General features: G+C 41.3%; 1 protein-coding gene across 2 annotated transcripts in view; it reads left to right on the top strand.

The window, feature by feature from the left end:
* Positions 1 to 25,903, top strand: part of thada (THADA armadillo repeat containing) — a 147,888-nt gene that overhangs the window by 24,757 nt on the left and 97,228 nt on the right. For both annotated transcript variants that reach the window (XM_049481770.1, XM_049481771.1), the window contains exons 20-25: positions 1,972 to 2,103; positions 2,411 to 2,562; positions 10,161 to 10,270; positions 18,587 to 18,719; positions 21,093 to 21,215; positions 24,958 to 25,080. In XM_049481770.1, the coding sequence (XP_049337727.1) occupies positions 1,972 to 2,103; positions 2,411 to 2,562; positions 10,161 to 10,270; positions 18,587 to 18,719; positions 21,093 to 21,215; positions 24,958 to 25,080 (773 nt within the window). The remainder of the gene's footprint in view (positions 1 to 1,971; positions 2,104 to 2,410; positions 2,563 to 10,160; positions 10,271 to 18,586; positions 18,720 to 21,092; positions 21,216 to 24,957; positions 25,081 to 25,903) is intronic.

Raw genomic sequence — 25,903 nt, 5'->3', positions numbered from 1 at the left:
GAGATATATTTTCTTAGTGCCAGACCAGGACACAGGCTTTTGTATTGTGTTTGACAATTCGTTAGGTGCTGAAAGGCTTGTAGACTGTTTAACAAATGCAGGAGCAACACCTTAGCTAAGAAATATGTGATTGGGTCGTACTGCCCTCAGAGAAAATGGACCTGGGGTAAGTCCATGTTCAAATGCACAAGGTTCAGCGGCTTTCAGGACCTGGTTGTTCCAAAATGATTAATGTGACAGTCTGCAGACTCTGGCTGGCTCTCCACAAGGCTGGCAAAAAATGTTTCAACACCAACCACATTGCTCTGAGTTTGAGGAGATTGATATGTTCCTGGGCATTCTTTGTAGGCCACTTGTCTTGAATCCCTCTGTGGTGCCAGAGAGCACCCCACCCTGTGCCAGAAGTATCTATGGTCACGACCTCTTTTTCTGAGGGCATCTGTGCCATAGGGATTCTGGACAATAGAAAAGTGACCAAACACTGCGGCCTGAAAGTGGATAAGAGTCTGAAAAGTAGGACCATGACCGTATGGGAACAAGAAAATAAACAACATAGAATCTCTTCGGCCTGAGAAAGACTTTCTGAACAGTGGCAACCCCCAGAAACCCGCAAAACCAACCTGTGCCCTTTTCCCCATTTTCACTAGCAGTGCCCTAACACTAGTAGGGTGAAGACTTGCACATGCCCGATACATGTGAAGTCTGACACCACCTCCTTTTCAACTGCTGCTGATGCAGCCTAACCAAGTTTCCAGTGAGCCCAGGGTAAAGTTCAGTGACTCTGCTACGATACATCTGCTAACAGATGCCTGTGCCTACAGAACACTGTCTACCCACCCAGAGAGAGCTAGACCTATTGTGCTCTCTCAGACTCCGGCTGCTGATGGCCAGCACACATTCCCGCCTTTAAATTGCAGAGTGACGCAGAGATGCGGACGCACAAACTCAGAAGTATAAATGCAGGCAGCTGCGTAGGGTGCTTGCGCAGGCTATACCATAAATAACACATTATCTCAACAAGTTTAAATTTGGGTTCAGGCAATTTTTTGGCAAAGTGTCATTCACCACTTCTTATTGGCAAAGCTGGTCCTGCAAGCCAAATGTAGGGCGGTTAACAATGTGTGGTCTTGGTCGCAACCCTGTTGTCCTGGTGGTCTTGAACAGTGTAGTATTTGGCTGAATCCCAGTAGGTGTCTAGTCCTCCAGACTAAAGCAATATGGGTGCAAGTCTGACCTCTGCTTCCTGCTTTAGGTCTGTAGGAGTGACTTTCGTTATCATATTTTTTGGATTGTAAGGCGCACCTAAAATCCTTTCATTATTTTATTCAAAAATTGTCAGTGCGCCTTATATGTGAATTCTACCAGTCAGGTTGTAAGGAAAGGTAAAACTACTCCGATGAATTACAAAGTATAAGGAAGTTAGCGCTGCTAACCGGGGCTGGGAATCGCTGTTAACCAGGGCAGACTAGCGCTGCTAACTTGGGCTGGCTATGCTGCTAACCGTGGCTGGTTACCATTATAAACCGGGGCTGGCTAACACTGCTAGCTGCAGCTGGCTATGCTGCTAACCGCGACTAGCGCTCATGTTTGGACAAAATACTGGGAATCTAAGCTTAATGTAAGTAAACTGAGGTGCTTTACTAAAAATAAATAAACAGTTTTCAGGAGAGAAATCTGTGTAGATTAACATCCAGCACTTGTTTGACTTTGAAATAAAATTTTCTTTTTTTTTTAAGAATTACAGTTTAGCCTACTGCGCTTCCCCCAGCTTCTCTGTTAGAAGGGAAACGTGGCACACTTGCTCACCTTATGTATGAAAAAAGATAGTCTGCCTTATAATCAGGTGTGCCTTATAGTCCGAAAAAACGGTACATGTGTATCTGTGTATATTTATGTAGAAAGCTCTTACATTTAACAATCATTTGAAAACTAACTTTGTATTTTTATGTTTTCAATGTTTTCCCTGCACAGAAACATCTGCTGGCCTACAGAAGATCCTCCAAGAGATCCAGCCTCGTGACACCAACGACTTCTTCACCAGTGCTCGAGAATTGAATGCAACCTCAGACGAGCAGACACGTACACATCAGGCCAATGCCTCTGGTAAAAGCATCTGTCAGCTACTGTAACACTCCTATTTCCTGTCTTTGATATTATACACTTACTAGCAATCCAAAAAGTACACAAACATATATCTGCTATGCTGAGGTCCTGTCAGAATATCAAAGCCAAAGCTAATAACATTTCTCATGCATGTAACTTCATATCATCTGCTTCCTACTTGTAGTACATTCTGTGAACATTAGAGGTCAGTGTTTGATCACACCGTAGGCCTGATCTTAGATCAGTCATATTAAGAGGTATAAATAAATAAATTTAAATAATTCCTGTGTGTGTGTTTTTTCTATAGGGTCTGCAGGTGAAGCTTATCGGGTCACTGCTCAGATGGTGCTGGTCTGTTGCTGGAGGAGTATGAAAGAGGTGTCCATGCTCCTGGGAGAACTGTGTCAGAGCATGCCTCTTCATACCCACACCCACAAAGGCCTCATCACTGAGGAACAGGTCAGTAAAATATCACACACACACACGCACACACTCTCTCACACACAAGTGCACACATCAATCACTTTCATGGTGAGAGAGCTGTGATGTTAAATCCACCCCGAAGACTAGATCACCATTATGTAATTATATGAGATACAGTATACTGGAGAATAGTACCTCATACCTCCTACTAGAGACTTTTTCCAGTAACCTGATCTTTTGGAGGTTGTGGGAATGAGATGGAGCTGCTTGGTAATGGCATATCCAGAGTTCAGGGGGAGCAGAATGACAGTCTCTGGAGAAACAATAAAGGGATTGTCAGAAAGGTTCAGTTGTGGCAAAGATTTGAAAATAGGCCTGCTAACCTGACCGTGAAACAACACTCGCATGAACGAGTGTTACATTTTTTTGGCCATCATTTGTTGTATGAGTAATTGATTTTATTTGTTTTATATACAATAATTCATATAGACTGTGTTTTTGAATGTATATTGTATTATTTAATATTTCCACCATAAAACGCAACTACCAGTCTTACTGGTACTCTGGTCCCCTTCCCTGAAAGCAGTTTATATCAGGAGAACTCAGTAGAAGAGGCCTATAAGCAGTGTTAGGCATGTTACTTTGTTTACTAGTTACTTCTCCAAAAAAGTAACCGAGTTATTAACTGAGTTACTCCAGTATAAAAGTAACTAGTTACCAGTAAAAGTAACTATTGCGTTACAACCCCCCCCCCCCCCCCCCCCGGACGTTTTTATTTATTTAAATTAAGCAAAAGGTGTAGTCAATTGTAAGTTTCAGATTTTTTTTTTTATCAACCTCACTGTGATCTACAGTGAGGTTGATAGGTCTACAAATCCGTTTTCAGCTTCTCCTCCTTGGTTGAAAGGCAGCTGTTCTGTGTGTGTAAGACTCGTATCACACACAGCGGAACTTTTTTGCCGGAGGGCGGGGCTGCGCTCATGCAGCGGCTCTCTCTATTGAAATGAATAGGATGCGCTGTGCTGGTGGACGGAGAGAGGATGCGTCTTTCTTGCACGTCGCGCCGCACTAAAATTTGATTTCAAGTCGCGGGCCACAAAATATTGTTTTGCGGGCCGCGAGTTTGAGACCCCTGATTTAAAGTGCTCACTACAGAATACTGTCTTCCTCTGAGGATGAGCCTGCGGACCCCTAGAGAAACCCTGGTCTCATCCTCCCCTCCCTTGTGACTTACACACACACACACGTGCGCCTTTGTCTGTATGTGCAAAGTAAAAAAAAAAAAAATATACACTTTTCCCAGTCAAAATGCATCAGTAGTGACAGATTGAAAACATTATTAAATATATTTCTGTACTGGGATTTTAATTCAGAATGTACTACAAGTTATCAAATTAAACAGGACTAATTACACACTTTGTAATAAAAAATTACAGATGGTTCAGTATGCTTTAGGCACTGATGTCGTCTTCAGTATGTTAAAAAAAAGATATTCTCAATACGAAAATAACATTTTATCAAAATATAATATAATATTGCCCACCTGAATCAGTTCACGCTTTTCTATTTAAAGTTATTATACCAAACCAAATACCAAAATGGGCTAGTTCCAGATCACCAGAAGTCACAATAACATGAGCCCAGACCTCCTCCTTAAACCATACGCATTGAGTGGTAAAAGACATTAGAACTCTCACTCTGAGCTGTCTGCTAAATACAGCGCTGAATCATGAGAACCAGCTGTCTGTGTATGGAGTGGTGTGTTTACCGTCTGTGGCGGTGTGAAGCCATGTGACCCCATGCTGCGCCCACCTTCAATTAGTATCCGCCCTTGTTAGCGCAGAGCTTTGATTTGAACCCGCCATGCTGTTTAACGGCCTTGACTGCCTTCCCGCTCCCGCATTTTTTCCAAATGGTTGCCCTCGCCGCCAGAGGCCAGCCACTTCTTACACATGCTGCATTCCTCAGCCCTTACACCTGTGACAGTGGCAGACTCCTGCCAGTCATCCTCGTGGCACTACTGGAACTGGGCTCCTTGTCTACATATTGAGCATGGATTCGCTGTAAAAAAATATTTGAGCATTAACTTACTTTTTTCAATTACACTTGGAGTTGTCAGCCTTTCAACTCAGTTTTTTAAATTTAGTTTAAGAAAGTGGAAATTTACAAGTGCATCTCAGAAAATTTGCATATAATTGAGAAGTTATTTTATTTTAGTAATTCAGTTAAAAGTATGGATCTCATATATTACATAGATGTATTATACACAGAGAGATCTATTTTAAGCATTTATTTATTTTATTGTTGATGATTATGGCGTACAGCCAATGAAAACCCAAAAATTAGAATATTGTGTAAGACCATTTGGTACTTTTGGCAGTGTGCCAAATCTGGCTGGAAAATGAAACCCGCATCTCCATAAAAGTTGTCAACAGAGGGAGGCATGAAGTGCTGTAAGATTTTCTGGGAGAACCCTGCACTGACTTCAGACTTGATAAAACACTGTGGATCAACACCAGCAGATGACATGTCTCTCCAAACCATCACTGATTGTGGAAACTTCACACTAGACCTCAAGCAGCTTGAACTGTGTGTCTCCACTCTTCCTCCAGACTCTGGTGCCTTGATTTCCAAATTAAATGCAAAATTTACTGATGATCAGTGATGGTTTGGAGAGACATGTCATCTGCTGGTGTTGATCCACTGTGTATCAAGTCCAAAATCAGTGCAGAGTTTTACCAGAAAATCTTACAGCACTTCCTGCTTCCCTTTGCTGACAACTTTTATGGAACCTTTCCTAGGCTACTTTATTTTGTGTATTATGTTATATTTTGTACTACGGTTGACTGCGAAGCCCCAGTGTTAAAGGCTGTTAGAGCAAGTTACCTTTTGGTTTATGTATACGTTTCAAGTACCAAATACAATCCATTTCACAGGAATCCATTTCACCTGTACTACACACATGCTTATTATACACAGTAAGATAGACGTGTAATCCACACATATACATGTCGCCATATGTTTTTCCAATGGATCTTCGCCTGTTGTGTGGAGCTTGCCCACTTTTGTCTCTCTGTAAGTTAGTATTAGGGTAAGTTGTTTGATTGGTTATTTTTTTCTGGTTAATACAGTGTTCGTACTTAGAATCTCAGAAGGATTTAGACAAAGGAAAACAACAAGAGTTCAAATCATTGAACTACAGTGTTTACTACCCTTATTATTTACCTATTAACTGGAATGCAGGAACTGTTGTGAACTGTTGGTGACTGGTTGAAATACAGTTCCCTCCAAATGTATTGGAACAGTGAGGTCAATCCCAGTTTTTCTGCTGTAGATTGAAAACATTTAGGTTTGACATTTAAAGATTAATATGAGACAAAATATTAACATTTTAGCTTTTATTTCCATTTGGAACTGATACACAGTTCAGAAGACATCACCTCCTGTCTGATCCCACCCACTTTTCTTGTGAGCAAAGGTATTAGAACATGTGACTGTCCTGATACATTGATTATTGAAACATTAAGCAGTGCTCAGTTTCAGATTAAGCACAAAACAAATACAAATGTGTTGTTAAACATTACAGGTGAAAACTTTTTAGATTTTAGTCCTTAATATTTAAATGCATTTTTGGAGGTCATCTAGTGAACCCTTTGGGATCCATCGAGTCCCACCAGTGTTTCCTGTACTACAGTTTGAGAACCACTGTCATAGAGGTAATGTATCCTGGTCCATGCCTTATATTGACCGATTGATTATACATAGTTGAAATTACACACAACATAGGAACCTTCCATTCACTTTGTTCTCAACTATTTTTTAAGCTTCTTCCATTTGTGTTCTCTTGGTCTTTTGGTTCCGTAAATCAAATAGCAATTGTGTGGACATTGGACCAAGACTTGTCATCTTGGTTTCTCATTCAAATGTCACCCATCCTTTATTGCTATGATAGATAGCTTGGGTTTCCACTTCTTCATTCCTCCATGATCCACAGATTTGTCTTGTAGGACGACCTGGCATGTAAAACAGGATGAAGCAAGCGATCAGGATGTTACTCGATATTCGTTTGTAAGGTTTACGATGGGAATCTGGAACGGCCTACTGCCAGCAATGCTGTATCCTTCAATATTATATTGGTATTAGTTTTGTTGTAATAGGCCTCTTGGACTTGGCGAATGACCTCATCGCTTCAGCAGATGGAGTGGAATTATGCAGTGATGTCACCGCTGTGGTTAGCGCAGTATTTCTACATGTTACGTAAAGGGTGACCTAATGATGTCCACAGCATCCAAAAGGCTCAAGTGAGTGCTTGTTTGGCGATGATGGCAGTACTCTACTCCGCACCGCCTCTTACCGCTGATGTCTTTTGCCAGGGCGCCCTTCTTTGGAAGGTCAATAAAGTGGCTGCGTGTTTATGACAGTGAAGGTCCTCTTCGGGAGGTTGTGTGTGTGTTGCTGTCAGTCTCCCGCGTCTTGTTATGGTCTGCCGTCGCTGCGGCAACGCAGCAGATGTTTCCCTGCCGTCAAGACACCATGGCAACTGCAAACACAGTCATATTAGTTAGTCACGTTGTGACGGTGTAATTCCTCGTTTTTCCTTGGCCTTGCTGGAGACATAAGGAGAGAACTAACTGGCTTTGCACTATACCGCTTTGGGACATCCATCCACCATCTTTGTTCCATTTGGGGTGGAGTTTTGTAAAATTTTGACAAACCCAACATCTTGGCTCAATCCTATTTCTAGTTTGTACTACTACCCCTTGTTTTGTGTCATCCTGGTTGAAATTCTCCCTGTAAGAATTGGTACAATCCTTTTTAGGGACCTCAAAGTTGTCAGGCAACTAGTGGTGCTTTGTAGGCAATCCTGCCAGACTGTTGTGATCCAGAAGAGCGATAAAGTTTGGCAACCTTTCTGTTGAACTTGAAGAGTCAGGTCTGGTGTGGTGGGAGTTGGGACACGTATCTATTATTGTCCACCACAGTTACTCAAAAGAAGCTGAAGTTAGTTATCTGCAAGCTTAGCGTTTTGTTCAAATATTCCTAGTCCACCTTAAATCATCCAGCAGCCTCAGGTGCCAGGATGTATCTGCTGGACCATAACTGGCGGAAAGACAGATTTCACTAGCTACCAAGATGTAATTGCATTTATTTTTATGCTTGTTACGAAGGTATGGGTCATAATCCATTTAAACTACATTAATCTAAGATGTATGCAATGCAATAGTTAACAATGATGAACAAAAAAAATTACATTACTACATTTGTGGCTTTCTTTGCCTGGTTGCACTGCCATCCCTACAGTGATTGCTCATAACCCCTATTTGGAGTGGTCCTCTGAAAAGTCTTGGTTTATGGGCCTTGTATCCCTAACCCTTCTAAACCTTACCAATCTATACCAAAAATAATCTGCACATCCTACCATTTGGGTAGGGCTTAGTGGTAGGGGCAAGCGGTGAAATTGGATAGGTCCCTTGGCTTTCTATGAGAAGACCACCACGGAGGACGCTTCTGCTCCTTGGGTCAACAATTTTAGGTCCCCTAAACGATTTAGATTGCCTTGAATGATTGACCTAAGCTGGGGCTATTACAAAAAAAATAATGAGTGTAAGTTACACTTGTGTGCCTTTCAAATAAATATGGATGCTTTACAGTCAGCAACACAATCCTTTAAACTCTGAGGTCAACCATCAGACACTGGTGTGAAGCAGCAGTCAATACTATAATGCATTAATTGCTGGGAATAGACCCAGGACTGAATTCCAATCCATATCTGGGTGTTCAAACATACATGCATTCACACACCTGCACATACTGGAGCCATTTTGAGTAACTATTTCCCATTGTGGTCAAATTTCTGGACTCTGGGAGGATATGTGGACAAGAGGAGAACATGGCAACTTAACCTATCACCAATGGAGTCTTTGGTTCAAGTCCCTATCTGGGTGAACGTGCAAATCTTCAAGCCACCGTGTTGCCCCAATGTTGCAAAAAAAGATCATTCTATACTTTGATGGGTCTTTGGCTAAGCCTGTTTCTTGTGTCTTTTTTTTTTTTCTTCTGTGACAAGCAAAGAGTGGCTTGCCCCATCGCCTAAAATAGAGGTCGCTCATGGACTTTCAAAAACTATTAAGTGGCTTTGTGGCATGTTGGTCTGTTTTGGAGCAGTTGGCTTCGTTAATTTTGGCTGCTGCTGGTAGCTTTGCAGGCACGCAACTGATGTATCTAAAGATGGATGCTCAGTTCCTGGAAGCACAGGGCCACAGGGCTTGGTTGTATCTCCAAAACTGAAAGCTCTGGCTTTGACTCACTGACCCCAGTCAACCTCAGACCAAACCTCATCCTACAAATAATCACTGCGAAGCCACTCCTATGCTGCCAACTGTATATGTTTGTTTGGCCTTGTTTTTCACCCATTGTTGAGGTGACTTTACACTTTTCCTTTTAACTCTTTGTGAGGTTTGGGTGGGTGGCTTTGGAGGGAAGCTAGGATCGGGATACATCGATGCGTCCTTGCGTACGCATGTGTCTGTGCCGCCTTGATGTAGATTTATGCCCTCACTGTACTTGGTCCCTTTGAGGGTTTGGAGATAGTAGACTCCATGGCGCTCACATTTCCCCCTTGTTCTCGGTCTCTATTTAGCTAGAGTTGCATAATCCCCTTAGGCTTGAGTCAATGAAATCAAAACAAGGAGCAAACAACAGCATTAGCTGCTCAGGCGCTAAGTCTCTTAGCGGCCAGTCTCGGAGGAAAAGCTGCTATTTAGGTCACTGACCCCGACCGTGTAATTAGCCAGCTGCGGAAAAAAGTTCGGAAATTTCTGTGCGCACGTGGAGCTGAGGAGGAGGAGGAGGAGGAGGGGAGGATGGGGAAGAGAAACAGCAGAACCGGCAAACAGGAAGCGTCAGACTAAATAAAGTCCCATTGGAGCTGAAGCGCTTAAACGGTTGTTTGGAGCGCAACATAAATAGCCTTTCCAGAGTCGACTCAGACCATAGGCTTTAACCACGATTTGCCTGCCTCCCTGCCTGGCTGCTTGCCTCTGAGGAGGGGCTTCTCCCAAGGCTTGTCTCAATGAAGTGGGCCTAGCAGGAGTAGACCTGAGGCACGTTCCTACCAGATTTTCACCAACAAACAAATCCAGGATTCAAGCATCAAGCTCTTTCCACCAAAAACTTGGACAAGGTTCTAATTGGGTTGTTGAAATGTGTCCTCCTAAGATATTTTTGAGACGTTTTCCCTCTTTTCCGGCTTTTTCCTCTCCCAGTGCAGAAGTGTCACTTCTGAGCTGTCACTTTGACAAAACCCTGGCCCTCTTTCCCTGCGAATAAATCAACTTCTGTACTCCGTGTTCCCTGTTGAATTCCCTGGAATGCTGAATTCATTACTCCTCCAGCTTCACCTCTGAGTGCATTCTAATGAACCACTTGAAGATGTGCTGATTTAAACATATCTCTAATCCAGTTCACTCTGGTGGGGGTTTGATGGGTCCTTTGAGGCTTGATTTGTGGAACAGGCTTTTGCAAAATATGTTATCAGTGTTGATGTATTGGTTTTGGCATTATGCACCTTCAAGTTTGGTTCTTTCTTGATTTTATTTGCTCTCATCTGTTATCTTTTTTTCTCCTTTTTCCAGGTTAAAGGTGTTGGACAGTATTTTCGGGAGCAGCTTCTTCAGTCTCGGCACAGGGGGGCTTTTGAACTGGCCTACGTGGGCTTTGTGAGGCTGACTGACATGCTGTGCAGGTGAGGCTGATTTGCTGTGTTCTGTAAATCTGTAGATGTGATATTTGGGGTTGTTTGATGCCACTAAAGATAACTAGTCTCCTAAGCTGCATTCGCACAGTAGGTGAAAGGGTCCCTTTTTTTGTTTTCCCCGCATGTGACATTGACATTTTTATCACTCCACCAGTCTTACACACTGCTTTTGGATAACTTTACACCACTTCTGGTGGCTTCCATCTTCCTCTTGATTATAGATCAAGATTTTAAATGGTCTCTTTTTTTTTTCCCCAGAGCTGTATATATCTTCCTATTTCATGTATCCATTGGATAACTCTTTTCCTGAAAGGCTTGATTAGTACACAGTTTGGTGTATGTGCTTTTCTCTCTCAAGCATATCTAACTCTTCTCACGGTTTTCTTATCGAGTAAAGTTGGTCAGTTGGTCAGTACTGTAATCGACTCAAGCTTTGGGTTCCCCACCCCCACTTCACAGTATTGATACAAACTCCAGGATTTAGTACGAAGCTGTCCTGATCTCAGAGGCCTCTCTCTGTCTCAGCTAGCTCAATAAGGAATGCTTCAGAAGAACACATGATGTTGTCTTTGGCAGCATCGTGCATACCTGAAGCATTCAGCTCCCCCACGCACCCTCTCAGCAGCTATCCTGAAAGGCAGGGCCAGAAACTGAGTAGCCGCTCCCCCAAAGATCAAGAAAGCATCCACATCTGGTGAGCTGAGCTTTAGCGGCCGCCGGAATGTGGTTCTGTGCGAACGTAAAGGAAATGAGCTTTCTCGCTGCTGCTAATGTGACACGAACAGGACACTAAGAGAATGAGGAGCATTGTCAGTGATGCATTTTGTAGCATTTTTATTTGGTCCTTACCTGTTGTTGCCACACAGGTTTCTAAATACTGTAGTTCTTGGCTTGGATATAAGTTTAACATTTTTTTAGATCATTGTCATGCCTTAAAATTGTACATTATACTCACACAATCATTTTGTGCAGCAATTATATAATATAATATACAGAAAGCAGGATTCCTGCGGGTCCTTAAAAAGTCTTAAAATGTTTTAAATTAAATCTTGGTAATTAAGTTCTGAAATTGTCTTAAATTTACTGTAAATTTGCTGTAGGTATTATATTTTCAGATGGTGCGTTTAATGCTGGTGGGAAAACACAATGGCCTATTGTAAACATCTAATCCAGGGAGACAACAAATCTTAATAGAGTGCTAACTAACATTAGCAGTGAGTTAGCTAACATACTAACTGCGCGTTTGTGGCAGAGGGGGTTAGCTTGGTTGGAGACTGTGAGGTGTTGCTGACTGTGTGTGTGTGGAGTGAGTGTGTCCGTGTGTGAACACACACACCGACTGGCGTGCCCTAAGTGCCTTATGAGGTGTTGATTGTGGGGTGTTTAACTGCTGCTTTTTGAAGGTTGCCTTTGTGTTCCGGGTGGTATGTTCCAGAGTGAGGTGTGTGTGTGTGTGTGTGTGTGTGTGTCAGTAAGTAGTGCCTATCTTGTATGTGTGCACGCGTGTGCGCTGGGCGGTTTGTGTGTACTGGGTGGGTTGTTTGATCTAGGCTGCTTGGTCCACTGCTTCTTGTATAACAGCGGTTCTTTTTCAGAACAGGAGGCCTGCATTCCTCACTGCCCTCTCTGCCCGCACAGGACACACACACACACTCAGGCACAAAGGCACACACACGGCACACTTGTCGTATTGTTTTCTAGTAGTATGAATTCGTACAATATTTTTTAAAAGAGCTTGTATATTTATGTAACAAGTAAATAATAATAAGTGAAATGAAAGTTATGTGCTGATCTGAAGCTTCAAGACGTTGTCAGGCAATACATTTGTAGCTGGAGTGAAAATCTGAACTGACAACTTTCATCCAATCTGACGGAAGACACAATAACTTAACAGCCAGGATGGATGGATGAACAGAAATGTACAGATTGATGGATGGATGTGTAAACGAATGGACAGAAATTTACATAGATGGATGACTGGATGAAAGAAAAGTTGGAGAGAGGGACAGAAATTAATGGATGAATGTAGTTATTAGGGGTGTCACGATTTTGATATTTTATGTCATGGTCTCGAGCATCGAAGTCAAAAAAGATGATCGACGATCTCTCCCTCTAAGCTATGCAAACGGCGCAGCACGCTACGCAAATAGCGCAGCTATTATATATATATATATATATATACAGTGCCCTCCATAATTATTGGCACCCCTGGTTAAGATGTGTTCTTTAGCTTCTCATAAATTGAGTTTTGTTCAAAATAATATAGGACCACGATGGAAAAAAAGAGTAAAATACAACCTTTAACTCAAGTGAATTTATTCAGTAGGAAAAAAATCCCACATTAAGAAATAATTATTTAACATCAAATCATGTGTGCCACAATTATTAGCACCCCTGATGTTAATACTTTGTACAACCCCCTTTTGCCAACAAAACAGCACCTAATCTTCTCCTGTAATGTTTCACAAGATGGGAGAATACAGAAAGAGGGATCTTTGACCATTCCTCTTTGCACATTCTCTCTAAATCATCCAACGACCTGGGTCCTTTCCTCTGCACTCTCCTCTTCAGCTCACCCCACAGGTTTTCAATGGGGTTGAGGTCTGGGGACTGAGATGGCCATGGGAGGAGCTTGATTCTGTGTGCGGTGAACCATTTCTGTGTAGATTTGGCCACATGTTTAGGGTCATTATCTTGCTGAAAGACCCAGTGACGACCCATCTTCAGCTTTCGGGCAGAAGCCACCAGATTTTGTTTTAAAATGTCCTGGTATTTTAGAGCATTCATGATGCCATGCACCCTAACAAGGTTCCCAGGGCCTTTAGAAGAGAAACAGGCCCACAGCATCACTGATCCCCCGCCGTATTTCACAGTGGGCATGAGGTGCTTTTCTGCATACTCAGCTCTTGGGTTACGCCAGACCCACTTAGAGCATTTGTTGCCAAAAAGCTCTATCTTTGTTTCATCTGACCAAAGCACACGGTCCCAGTTGAAGTCCCAGTACCGCTTAGCAAACTCCAAACGTTTGCGTTTATGATTGTGAGTGAGAAATGGTTTCTTCCGTGCATGCCTCCCAAACAGCTTGTTGGCATGTAGATAGCGCCTGATGGTTGTTTTGGAGACTTTGTGACCCCAAGAAGCTACCATTTGTTGCAATTCTGTAACAGTGAGCTTTGGAGAACTTTTTATTTCTCTTATCATTCTCCTCACTGTGCGTGGTGGCAAAATAAACTTGCGTCCTCGTCCAGGCTTGTTTACCACTGTTCCAGTTGTTTTAAACTTCTTAATAATTCCTCTGACAGTAGATATGGACAGGTGTAGGCGAGTAGCGATTTTCTTGTAGCCATTGCCTGACTTGTGAAGGTCAACACACATCTGCCTCACTTGAATGGTATGTTCCTTTGTCTTTCCCATGTTGAAGATAAATGGCCTCTGTGTCACGTCATATTTATACCCCAGGGAAACAGGAAGTTGTGAATTACTAATTAAATGTTCCTACATACTCTGATCAACTTCGTAAACTACTGTAGAAGTGACAGAAATACTTTTATTAAATTTATTTCCTAAGAATTGTTAGGGGTGCCAATAATTGTGGAACAGGTGATTTTATGAAGAATAATTATTTCTTAGTCAGGGATTTTATTTCCCCCTTAAAATTTACTTGAGTTAAAGGTTGGACTTTACTTTTTTTTCCCATCGTGGTCCTATATTATTTTGAACAAAACTCAATTTATGAGAAGCTAAAGAACACATCTTAACCATGGGTGCCAATAATTATGGAGGGCACTGTATATATATATATATATATATATATATATATATATATATATATATATATATATATATATATATATATATATATATATATATATTTTTTTTTTTTTTTAATTAAATTATTTAAATTTGACCATTAGTGCCTAATGTGGTGTATTACAGATCACTTGAATCACTTTGCATCACTTATATCAAGCCCACCTTTTGAAATAAGATATTGTAAATTTGATGAATCAAACCAATGACTGACCATAGACTAATCTAAAACTGGCTTAGGCCTCTCAGCTGTAAAAAAAAAAAGAAAAAAGAAAATCGAATCGAATCGTGACCCTAAAATCGGATTAAGGATTTAGAGAATCGTGACACCCCTAGTATTTAGGATGCCCAAAATGGATGGATGAACAAAAGAAAAAACTGGATGGACAGAAATTAATGTTTGAATGGATGAAAACATGACTGGGTTGATAGACAGCTGAATTGATGGATAGATATGAATACATTGTTTAATGAAGAGATGGATCGACGGCCGACACAGGTGGAAGGAAATTACATTACATTACATTACATTACATTTGGCAGACGCTTTTGTCCAAAGCGACTTACAATAGTCAAGTACAATGTAAAATAAGTTTAAAGGTAAAACATCTTTGGATAGGGATAAAAGGAGGTCAAAGGGGAATAATAGGATAGAGGAGTGAAGGAGGGGAAGAAGGAAATGAGGTTTAGAAGTAGTTAGTGTGTTAGAGGTGTTAGGAGAGTAAGTGCTCTTTGAAGAGCTCTGTTTTCATGAGTTTCTTAAAGATAGCGAGAGATTCTCCTGATCTGGTAGTGGAAGGTAGTTTGTTCCACCATTGGGGAACTCTGTATGAGAACAGTCTGGATTGCTTTGTGTGAGTGTTTGGCAAAGCGAGGCGACGTTCATTGGAGGAGCGCAGCGGCCGGGAGGTAGCGTAAGCTTTCAGGAGCGAGTGCAGGTAGGAAGGAGCCTGTTCTGTCATCACCTTGTAGGCGATTGTAAGAGCTTTGAATTTGATGCGAGCATCAACTGGTAGCCAATGGAGCTCAATGAGCAGCGGGGTGACATGTGCCCGTTTTGGCTGGTTGAAGACCAGACGTGCTGCTGTGTTCAGGATCATCTGGAGTGGTTTTACTACACAGGCCGGGAGGCCAGTTAGCAGGGCATTGCAGTAGTCGAGGCGTGAGATGACGACCGCTTGCACCAGGAGTTGGGTGGCCTGTTGCGTCAAGAACGGTCAAATTTTTCGGATGTTATAGAGCGCAAAGCGGCAGGACCGAGCAACTGAGGCCACATGGTGCGTGAAGGAGAGTTGGTCATCAACCAGAACACCCAGGTTCCTAGCAACCTTTGTCGGTGAGAGAGAGAGAGAGTCGATACTTATTGAGAAGTTGTGTTGAAAAGATGGTTTTGCTGGTATAACCAGAAGTTCAGTCTTTGAGAGATTTAATTGAAGGCGATGCTCCTTCATCCATGAGGATATGTCAGAGAAACACTGCGATATCCGTGCAGAGATTGAGTTATCTTCAGGTGAGAACGACTGGTATAGCTGGGTGTCATCAGCAAAGCAAAGGTAGGAAAATCCGTGTGAGCGGACAACCTGACCAAGAGAGGTGGTGTATATGGAGAAGAGAAGGGGTCCCAGTACCGAACCTTGGGGAACCCCAGTGGATAAGGAGCGGGCTGAGGACAGCTGTCCTTGCCACGACACCTTGAACGAGCGCCCAGTGAGGTACGATCTGAACCATGACAGCACATTGTCTGCGATCCCCATGTTTGAGAGTATAGTTAGGAGGAAGTCATGGTTGACTGTGTCAAATGAGGCCGAGAGGTCCAGCAGAATGAGCACTGAGGACTGACCTGCAGCTCTGGCAGTTTTCAACGCTTTCAGTCACAGACAACAGAGCCGTCTCGGTAGAGTGTCCTTTTTTTAATCCAGATTGGTTCTGGTCCAGAAGGTCATTATGGGAGAGGAAGCCAGAGACCTGATTTAGAACTGCTCTTTCTAGTGTTTTAGAGAGAAAGGGTAGCAGTGAGACCGGTCTGTAGTTGTCAACCTGGGTGGGGTTGAGAGAAGGCTTTTTAAGCAGTGGTGTCACATGTGCTTGTTTGAAAGCAGTCGGGAATACACCAGAAGTTAAAGAGGCATTGATCGTGTGAGTGATAGCCGGAATGATTGCAGGTGCGATAGTTTGCAGTAGGTTTGAAGGAATTGGGTCAAGCGGACACGTAGTAGGACGGCTACGTGTTAGGAGAGCCAGTGTCTCGTTCTCAGTGAGAGGATTGAACGAGGAGAAAGCAACGCCTTCGGTGGAGGGACACCGGGCAGTAGAGGATGTAGTAGGACTGCTACATTGTACATCAGTAAACTGGTTGCTGATGGCCGCCACTTTGCCAGTAAAGAATGAGGCAAGTGTGTCAGCCGTAAGGCATGTAGCCGGAGGAGGAGGCGGAGGGTTGAGTAGTGATTTAAATGTAGCAAATAGTTTCCGGGAGTCTGTGAGGGAGCTGAATTTATTGTGATAAAATTCAGCTTTAGCAGTAGTGAGGTTGGCTGAAAAAGAAGCCAGGATGGATATATGAAATATGAAATTAATGGATGAATAGAAATGGATGGATGAATAGAATTTGATGGGTGGATGGATGCAAGAATGACTAGATGGACAGGGAGGGATAAATGGATTGATGGATAGATTGATGGATAGATATGAATAAATTGGTTGACAAACAAATAGATTGATGGATCAATAGACAGACACAGATGGATACAAAAGATTGGATGACTGACAATATGAATGAATGGAAATGGATGGATAGAAATGGATGGATAGATGAAAAGAATTTGACAGATGGATGCAAGAATGACTGCATGGACAGGAAGGGATGTATGGATGAATAGATGGTTCAAGAGTATTAAGACGATGCTCTGTCCAGCTATACACAGTCTATGGTTTGAAGTATATACTGTAGATGTAAATAATCATGGCTTGTTCTAATGATTTTCTTGCTTTTGAGTGGTCAGAAAACCCCATATCCGTACCTGCTCCTCCCCTCTCATCAGTGAGGAAATGCACATAGTCACTCCCTTCAGCTTCTAGAGCTCCATCACCTTCATGTGCCGTGCTCATTGGGGCATTAACTTCAGTGTAACTGCCACGCTATTATGTCTGAAAGTGGCTTAGCGCCCCAGCATGTGGGTTTAAGCTCTCAGGCTGGGGACAACAATAGGCTTGGTGTCTGTAGGTCTCGGTGAGGGGCAGTTATGTTTGAGAATGTGTATGTGTAGTACTTTTTTTTTTTTTTTTTTTTTTAATGACCTCACTTTATTGAGCCTTTACATCCAACTGATATTCAACTCCTTACTTCTTAAATCTGACCTACTAATATTGTTTTTCTCCAAATACTGAACTGTTTGATTTACTGCTATTAACATTTATTTAGTGGTTATTACTCTATATACTCTTTATAATACTATAATAGGGAATCCTAACAGATAAGCCGGGTATAATTTTTAGGAACCGGTAGTAAATTGGAAGAAGTCAAATATTTACTCTCTTAATAATCGATTCTTCAAATGGCCTGTGTCATTCACCTTCTTGTATTATTCATTTCCTCTGAGGTCCACATGGGTTTCTTGGGTTGGTTTTATGCACCAAAATAAAAGTCATTTTACGTCATATACAATGTTGTGAAAAATTTTCTTCTCTTTTTTTTTATCATGTTTACTTTTTCAGATTAACAAACTCTTTTTAATCTTGAGCAAAGAGAACCTGAATAAATACAAAAAGCAGTTTTCAAATAATATTTTCGTTTTTTAATGGAAAAATAAATAAATCTTCCTGGCACTCTGTGAAAAACATTGACCCTTAAACTAAATACCTTAAGTTGTCCCACCCTTGGCAGCAATCAAGCATTTGCAATAACTGCCAATGGGTCTTACACTGTGGAGGAATTTTGGCCCACTCTTCTTTATTATTTGCAGAATTGTTTTAATTCAGCCACATTGGAGAGTTTTCAAGCATTTCAAACAGATTTTGACTAAGCCAAAGTTTTTTTTTTTTTTTCCTTTTTTTTTTTGAGACATACATAGGTGGACTTGTTTGTGTGCTTTGGATCATTGTCCTGTGGCAGAACCCAAGTACGTCTGAGCTTAAGGTCACTAACTGATGGCCGGACATTCTCCTTCAGGATTTTCTGCTGGAGAGCAGAATTCCTGGTTCTGTCAATTACACTTAATTTATTCAAGTTGAACATTTGTAAGGGGCAAATACTTTTTCACAGCACTGGCAAATAAAAAAATGTTTTCTACAAAAGGAAAATCTGCATTGTTGCATATTTATGTGTGTGGAAAGTTTTGCAATGTGTTGTAGTGGGCTAGTAGTAGATGTGCTTCAGCAGGAGTCATAATGGTTTAAATGCTTAACTGTGGTTTTGCTGTTACACTTGAAACAAACAACCATCATCAACAGCTGTGATTAACCTCTGCCCACTGTGTGTGTTTGCATGCGTGTTAGGAGCGGAAGTGCCACTCTGCAGCAGCTGCCAACCCTATGGTTAAAGGAGGTTCTGGAGGAGGTTAAATGCAGCGACCCCTCTTCTAAACTGTGTGCCACCCGCCGCAGTGCTGGAATCCCCTTCTACATCCAGGTCAGTCTCACATACTCACTTAATGAGGGAGTCAAGCTCTATGAGATGTATGTGTGTGTGTGTGTGTGTGTGTGTGTGTGTGTGTGTGGTTATTGGCTTCACTATCTGCTTAAGTCACAAATCCAAAATCCTGAACTTGTATCGGGTGACAACTGTAAGTTTTTTTTAGGTATGATCCCTAAGGTATGTTTCCTAATTTCCATAAAAACATTATGGAACAAAAAAGAGCAAAAAAAAATAAAAAATTACGGTCTCATATAGAGATAAAAGAAACAGCAAAAACACTTACAGCGACTTTAAGCTAGCACAAATTCTAACCTATGGAAATTCACATTGTTGCACATTGAATATGTACTGTATCAGATTTCAGTACCACATAAAGTATGTCAAATTGCAATTAAAAATGTCATATACATATATATACATACCACTCAAAACGCTGAAATGAACATGAATACAACTACTTAATTTTCACAATTGTCGCACCAGGCACTTGTTTGTCTATGCCTGGTTCAGAACCTTCATTCTCATTGTACCTCCGGAAAGGAAGAACATAAAAAAACTGCAAAAATCTCCACCTTGGAAGGTTTTTTCAGTCACTATTTTTTGTGTGGACGGAAGGCCAAACCGTAGACAAAAATTTTTTTTAAAAAATATCTGGCTTCGTGTGGACGGGGCCTATGTTACCTATGACACTTAGGATTTTACCTGCTGTGTGAACTTGGCCACGATGCAGGTTGTTCTAAAATAATATTGAACGATATCAGAAGAGACTGCATATCAGCATCAGCTTCCAATTTCCATGTCACTGCATCACAAATGCTAATTGTGATTGACTTTTTTCCGATAGCTAACACACTTAATTGACATTGACTAAATTGACAAAAGTCCCCAACACTCTGAACATATTTTCTGCTTTACATACATTTTGCAGTTTAAAATGTCACTTAAATGCACTGAACACGATTCTCTGCACACACCACTCTGAAATTAAGTCACATGTTTCCATATCTAAACACTGCTGTTTAAAACCACTCAACATAAGCCAATATACAACATAAGCAATCTGACCAAACTCTTCCATGACTAATAGTTACCACTTAAATCAGGATCTAAGCACTATAAAAAGAGCACAGGTGAACAATAACAGTTTTTACAATAACAGTGGAAGATGATGCAGAGAGAGGAAGATGTAGAGAAAAGTTTTAGTGGTAGAAAAGTTCATGCTCGAGGAATAAAACAACTTTTAAAGCATCAGATCATGTCATTAAAGATGAGCTGAACTATTTTATTATATTGGTGTTTTTCATTGTGCCCAACAGTGTTGGTTGGTTAGACAGAAAGCTGGTAATATGAATGAAGTGTTTGCTACTTGGTACAATTTCTTTATACATTTTGCTGGATATATGAGATATTTTGCAGTTTTGGTGTGTGGTTTTATGAATTGTCTTCTGTGTTTGGATAAAACCATCCTAGTAATTACCAATGCTTATTATTCAATTTCTAAATGAGAACCAGTGCGAACTGTGCCATCTCTGATCTCCAGGAATCCTCTCCTGCTCCTCCTTACCGAGAACTTCAATTCCCATGGACCATTGCCCTGCAGCTGCCTCGAGCCGCAGCATTATGTAAAAGGCCGGATATCAGTCATTGATTTAATTTTGCTTTTGTTATTGAATTGCTTCCCAGTGGAAGGCCCATTGAGAGATGGGAATACTTGAGTGCTGAGGTCAAGAAAAACTAATAAGCTTTTTGGATGCGAGCTGAAGGGGAAGATTTAGAATTCGGGAGAGGGAAAGCGAGGGAGAGGACGAATAAACTCAACAACACCTTGGCAGGAGCGCGCATTCCTGCGGTATGCTCCGGAAAAGGCAGGCTGGCGTGGTGAGGTCACACCCTGCGGCTTGCCGTGCAGCGGGACTCGGTGGAACAACGATCCTGAGCTCACACAGCACAATCCTGCTCACTCCACTCCCTGCGTCCCCTCAGAGACGTACACTGCGAATGATATTTCAGCTCTGTAATGGGACTTAACTCTGAGCAACGTTCTCCGTGGGACATATCAGTGTCCCATAGAATCTCCCCTCTGAACAGGAGAGCGGGGTGCGGTCCACTGAGGGAGAACGGGGAGTGGACGCTGTGCAGATTGAGGCCGCTTATGAGTTCTATTAATGCTGTCAGTGTCTCCAGCACTGACGTGTGCTGTACAATCGCCCTCAGTTACTTAGTTACAGTGTGTATGCACTGGATTTAATCAGTGAGTGACAGTAACAGTTGTGTTTGTTGGTTCTGAGTGTAATCAGTATCTAATAGCACCAGCTCCAAGATCCGATAATGTTCTGTAAACTCTTTCTTCTGGAACTAATTTTGCAGGCTCTGCTGTCGTCTGAGCCAAAGGCCTCTAGCTGTAGCCTGTTGAAGATGACCATGAAGGAGCTGACTGCCCTGGCCATGCCAAGTCTTGAGGGAGCTACCGAGCACAGCACTGTCCCACAGGTTTTACTCATACACAGACTCACATATACATAAACACCCACACAGACCCACTACACCCACTACAACCCCAAAAAGAAAAGAAAAGGTTCAGTATGAAAAAAGACAACTAATGTTTTAAAAATAGTGTTTCTTACAATTGTATTTAATTGCAGACAGTACTAGGGGTGTTCTATATCGTATCGTACACAATAATATCGCCAATGTTTTTGAATATCGTGAACGACATTATACCCTAAAATATCATGCCTTATCTCCCACCTCTAAGTATCACATCATGAAACTACTTTTTTAATGCTTTTAGCAAAAGAAAAATTCACACTGTTCTCATTTCCCATTATATATCTTCTAGAGACAGATCATATCTGTCCAGTATCATTCATTTTACTTTAATCCTGGATGTATAAAGATATTTGGAGTGCATTATTAGTATCATGAAATTCTGGATCATTGACGTCTGTTACAAATCTGATAAAAATCTGCATTTTTAATATCTTAGTTTGGGGTGTGCCATATCATATTGTATGCAATAATATAATAAAAAAAATATTTAGTGTTTTGTCATATCACCACAAATATTGTTACTGCGAAAATACCATGACATATCTTGATATTATTTTAGGGCGATATCGGCATCCCCATAGCTAAAGCCCAGTAGACACACAACCAGTCTAGTTTACAAAAAAAGTCTAGTTTAAGGTTGGATGGTATAACAGTTATGCAGTGTATTGTGGTAATTAAGGGTGTTTTCAAAACTGTAGTTTTCCCTAGTGCAAATCAGTTGATGATTCTGTTCAGTGTGAAAACTGCTAAGCATGGAGAGAGAGTTTGTCCATAGTCGTGGTAATTATGTGGGTAATTAATCAGGTTAAACTTTTTTTTTTTTAAATCACATCGCTTGGAACCAACCAAGACTCTTGGTTGGTTCTTTTAGTCTGTACCCAGGCGCGATTAATAATTATAATAATAATATATCTGCTCAAATGAACTGCACCAAATGTACAAACAGACCTGCGTCCGTTGTAACCAGACCAAATAGTGCTAGTTTTACAACCCCCTAAATAATGTCTGTATCTCCACTAGTGCATGATTTGAAAATGGCTATGTGTTTGATGTGTCTAATTTCTGTTCACTATCTATCAATTATCTATTATTTTATCCAAATTAGCTTATGCGTCCATGTGCAGCGCTAAATAATGTCTCATACCTGAAACTGTAGCACCCATCTAGCAAACAACACAAGACATGACAACCATGTTCACCATATTTGTGCTGGACACGCAGATGGAATGTGGCCTCCACCCTTAACCCGTCCGAGCAGTGAACAGACACGTACACAGTAGTGAAAAACACTGACATGGTGATATATATATAGTGAGCGCAGGTGGACAGCAAATAGTGCAGTGCCTGTAAGGGTGCAGTAAGGGTTAAGTGCTGTATTCTTAAACCCAACCCTGTCATTAATAAACTGGTGCTCTATCTACTGCTAAGCACATAGATCAGGGATGGGCAACTTCCATGATGGAGAGGGCCACATTTTTTTCAGCATGACCATTGGAGGGCCACATGACCTCGCACTTCAAATAATTGAATATGAAAAACGCTACAAATGATTTTCAATAAGAACAAATTTTATATGAATTTATATCTGTATGTTTACAGCACCAACATTTATCAACAACTATTTTCTGCATATTAATGCATTTTAATACGGCAAAAGACAAACCGTTTGCTTAAAAAAAGTGCAAAAAGGAAGTCCTTCATATCAAAGAACAAAAAGTTTGCTTAAAAAACTGATTGCAAATACAGTAGTTCCTCTGTGTAAAATAAGTTCATTATAACAAGTCCTTCATAAGCAACAAGGACAAAACATTTGCTTATAAAAGTGCAAAAGGCATTTGAACTCATTTATAACAAAGAACAAAAAATATTTAAAAACTGATTGCAAATAGCTCATTCAATAATAGCAGAAAACTAGACCACAGAGGCCCAACATTTATTGAAGCTAATGAGAGAGCTGTGGTTTGGCCTGCTGGCTCACAATGGACTGGATGTCAATGTCAATTTTCGTGGTTGTTTGGCAGCCCTCTAGCGGTCAAAAGTAGAATTACGTTTTTTTTTTTTTTTTTTTTTTTTTTTTTTTTAATTATGAAATTATGAAATTATTTTTGATCTATTCGCGGGCCGCACTGAGTGATGACGAGGGCCGTGTGCGGCCCCCGGGCCGCCAGTTGCCCATCCCTGACATAGATACACCACAGTAGCCACTTAGTGTCACCATGACAACCACCTAGCAAACCTGTAGCAACCACTTGGAATAGCATAGCATAGCAACTATTGGGCAACACCATAACAGACATCAGCGACACTACGGGAACCACCTGTTCACCATGTTGAACATATCGGAACCACAAAGCAACTACCTAGAAGTGGGAACTCATAACAAGGTTTAAATTTGATTGGCTACTAAAAGGCCTTAATTTTTGTTGATGGCTTACAGTAAATCCTTCTGAGAAAGGTCTTAAAAAGCCAAATACATTGAATTCAAATCTTATTTTTTGTTTTTTTGTTTTCTATGCAAGTGAGCTAGCGAGCTGTTACTGATTTAATGGAAGACTTTATTAAGGCAATATGGGCGCCGAGTGGTCCAGTGCTCTAAAGCGCTGCCACTATGATTGGGAGATCGCTGATTTGAATCCTAGTCATGCAGCTTGCCATCAGCTGCCAGGTACTTGAGAAAGCATAATTGGGCTTGCTCTCTCTGGATGGGTAGATGGCGCTTTTTCCGCTCATCACTCCTAGGCTGATGACGATAAGCACAAGGCATTTGTGAGCTGATGTGGCATGTGCTAGTCTTTACCCTTCTGGTGTTGTGGCATCACCTGTAATGGGGGATACAGTATACAGCTGAGTAGCAGATTAATGGGAGCTAAATTGGGAGAAAATAGGGAAAAACAGAAATAAATGCTAAAAAAAAAAAAGAATTTTAACTTAATGTTAACTAATAAGAAACTTTAATAAAAAATGGTTAACCTATTCGATTTTTCTTCCCCAATTTGTGCAGAACTGAAGGAAAAATGCATTGTGAAATGAACTTTAATGTAGTAAAACATAACGAGTACAAACTTTTGTCCGATAGCCCACATTCTTATATACAGCACTTTTGGCCGAATGAATAAATAGGTAGTATAGAGGAACAGATTGAAAAATGTATACGTTGCAAAGCATTAAAGGCCTTATTCCATCGTTTTTTCATTCATTTTAAAATGTCTAGTTGTGGTCTCTAGTTTCGTTTTTTTGTGAAAAATGTGCTCAGGTGTTTCTGTTTAGCCCTGCTTTAGATCACTAAATTAGAGGTCCTTGAAGAAAACAGGATTTGCTCATTAATATTCACACATGCAAACATATTGCCTCTGATTAGTTAACAGCACTGCAGCGGAGAACACTACCTGCCTCCCCCCCCCCCCCCCCCCCACAGTCAATTCTACAGCTCTAAACTCAAAGGACAAAATGTTTTCAGAGATACAGCCTCAGTTACAAAGATATTGCACTGAGTGCTAGTTAAAGTTAACGTTAACCCTTAACTAACTTAACTACAGACTCTCAGCATCTCTCGACCGTGAGGCTGAGAAGAAATGTTATCAAATTCTCTCATACCTGCAGATACCCTGTTTAAACTCTGCAGTCATTCTGTGTTTCTTTTGTTTAAAAATGTACATATGTTAATATTTGTGTGTGTCTTCAGGTCCACGCTCTGAACATCCTGAGGGCTCTGTATCGGGACACTCGTCTGGGGGAGAACATCATGCCATTTGTGTCCGAGGGGGTCAAAGCTGCTGTGCTTGGATTTACCTCTCCAGTTTGGGCTGTGAGTTAAAGTACAGTACAGTTAACATTTACATTAATCTTTATATACACAGTTACAGAGATCATTACACCTGTTCCAGTTAGACACACACACACACACACACACCCCAGTCATCACAGTCCGATTTTGAGAGTGGATGAGGACACTTTGGCCGGCACATGCTCTCTCTCATACACACACACACACACACACACACACACACACACACATATATTCTCGCTCATATTTCATCACACTCTCCCTCACGTACACTTGTCTTGTTAATTAGTAACTGCTTTGCAGACCCTGACAGGTTAATCATTAAAAGTACACAGAGGCAAGAGCTCTACGTGCAGACACACACACAGACACGCACACACACACACACACACACACACAGACACAGACATGCACAGCTGTGCGGTGGTCCTGGCTAGCTGCACTGCCTTGACCACTTTGATCACCTCTGCACGGGGACATACCGCCCACAGGTCACCATAGCAACAGTTCCAGGTCGCATTCCTCCCTCTCTTGCGTGCTCTCTCACGCTCTCTCACACACTCTTTTGCACTCATTCACTCTCTCATTCTAATCTTCTGCAGCCCATTTTTCCCTCTTTTTGTATGGATCTACCAGAAAACTGGATCATTTGTACATTTTTGGAACTTACTCTCTATATATAATAGAGGGAAAAGTTTTGTGGGTTGATTGTACAGGACTGTAAATAATTATATTCTCAACTTATTTTACAATATAGGGACATTGCCTCATATAGGTTTGGCTGATCCATTGTGTTTATTTAGTGAAGAGAGCCCAATTTCATGAATGAGCTTCTGTATAACCT

This window comes from Astyanax mexicanus, chromosome 7, assembly GCF_023375975.1.
Source record: "Astyanax mexicanus isolate ESR-SI-001 chromosome 7, AstMex3_surface, whole genome shotgun sequence".
Taxonomy (NCBI): domain Eukaryota; kingdom Metazoa; phylum Chordata; class Actinopteri; order Characiformes; family Acestrorhamphidae; genus Astyanax; species Astyanax mexicanus.
The sequence above is the reverse complement of the archived record's forward strand: the minus strand, read 5'-3'. Positions and strand labels throughout refer to the sequence as shown.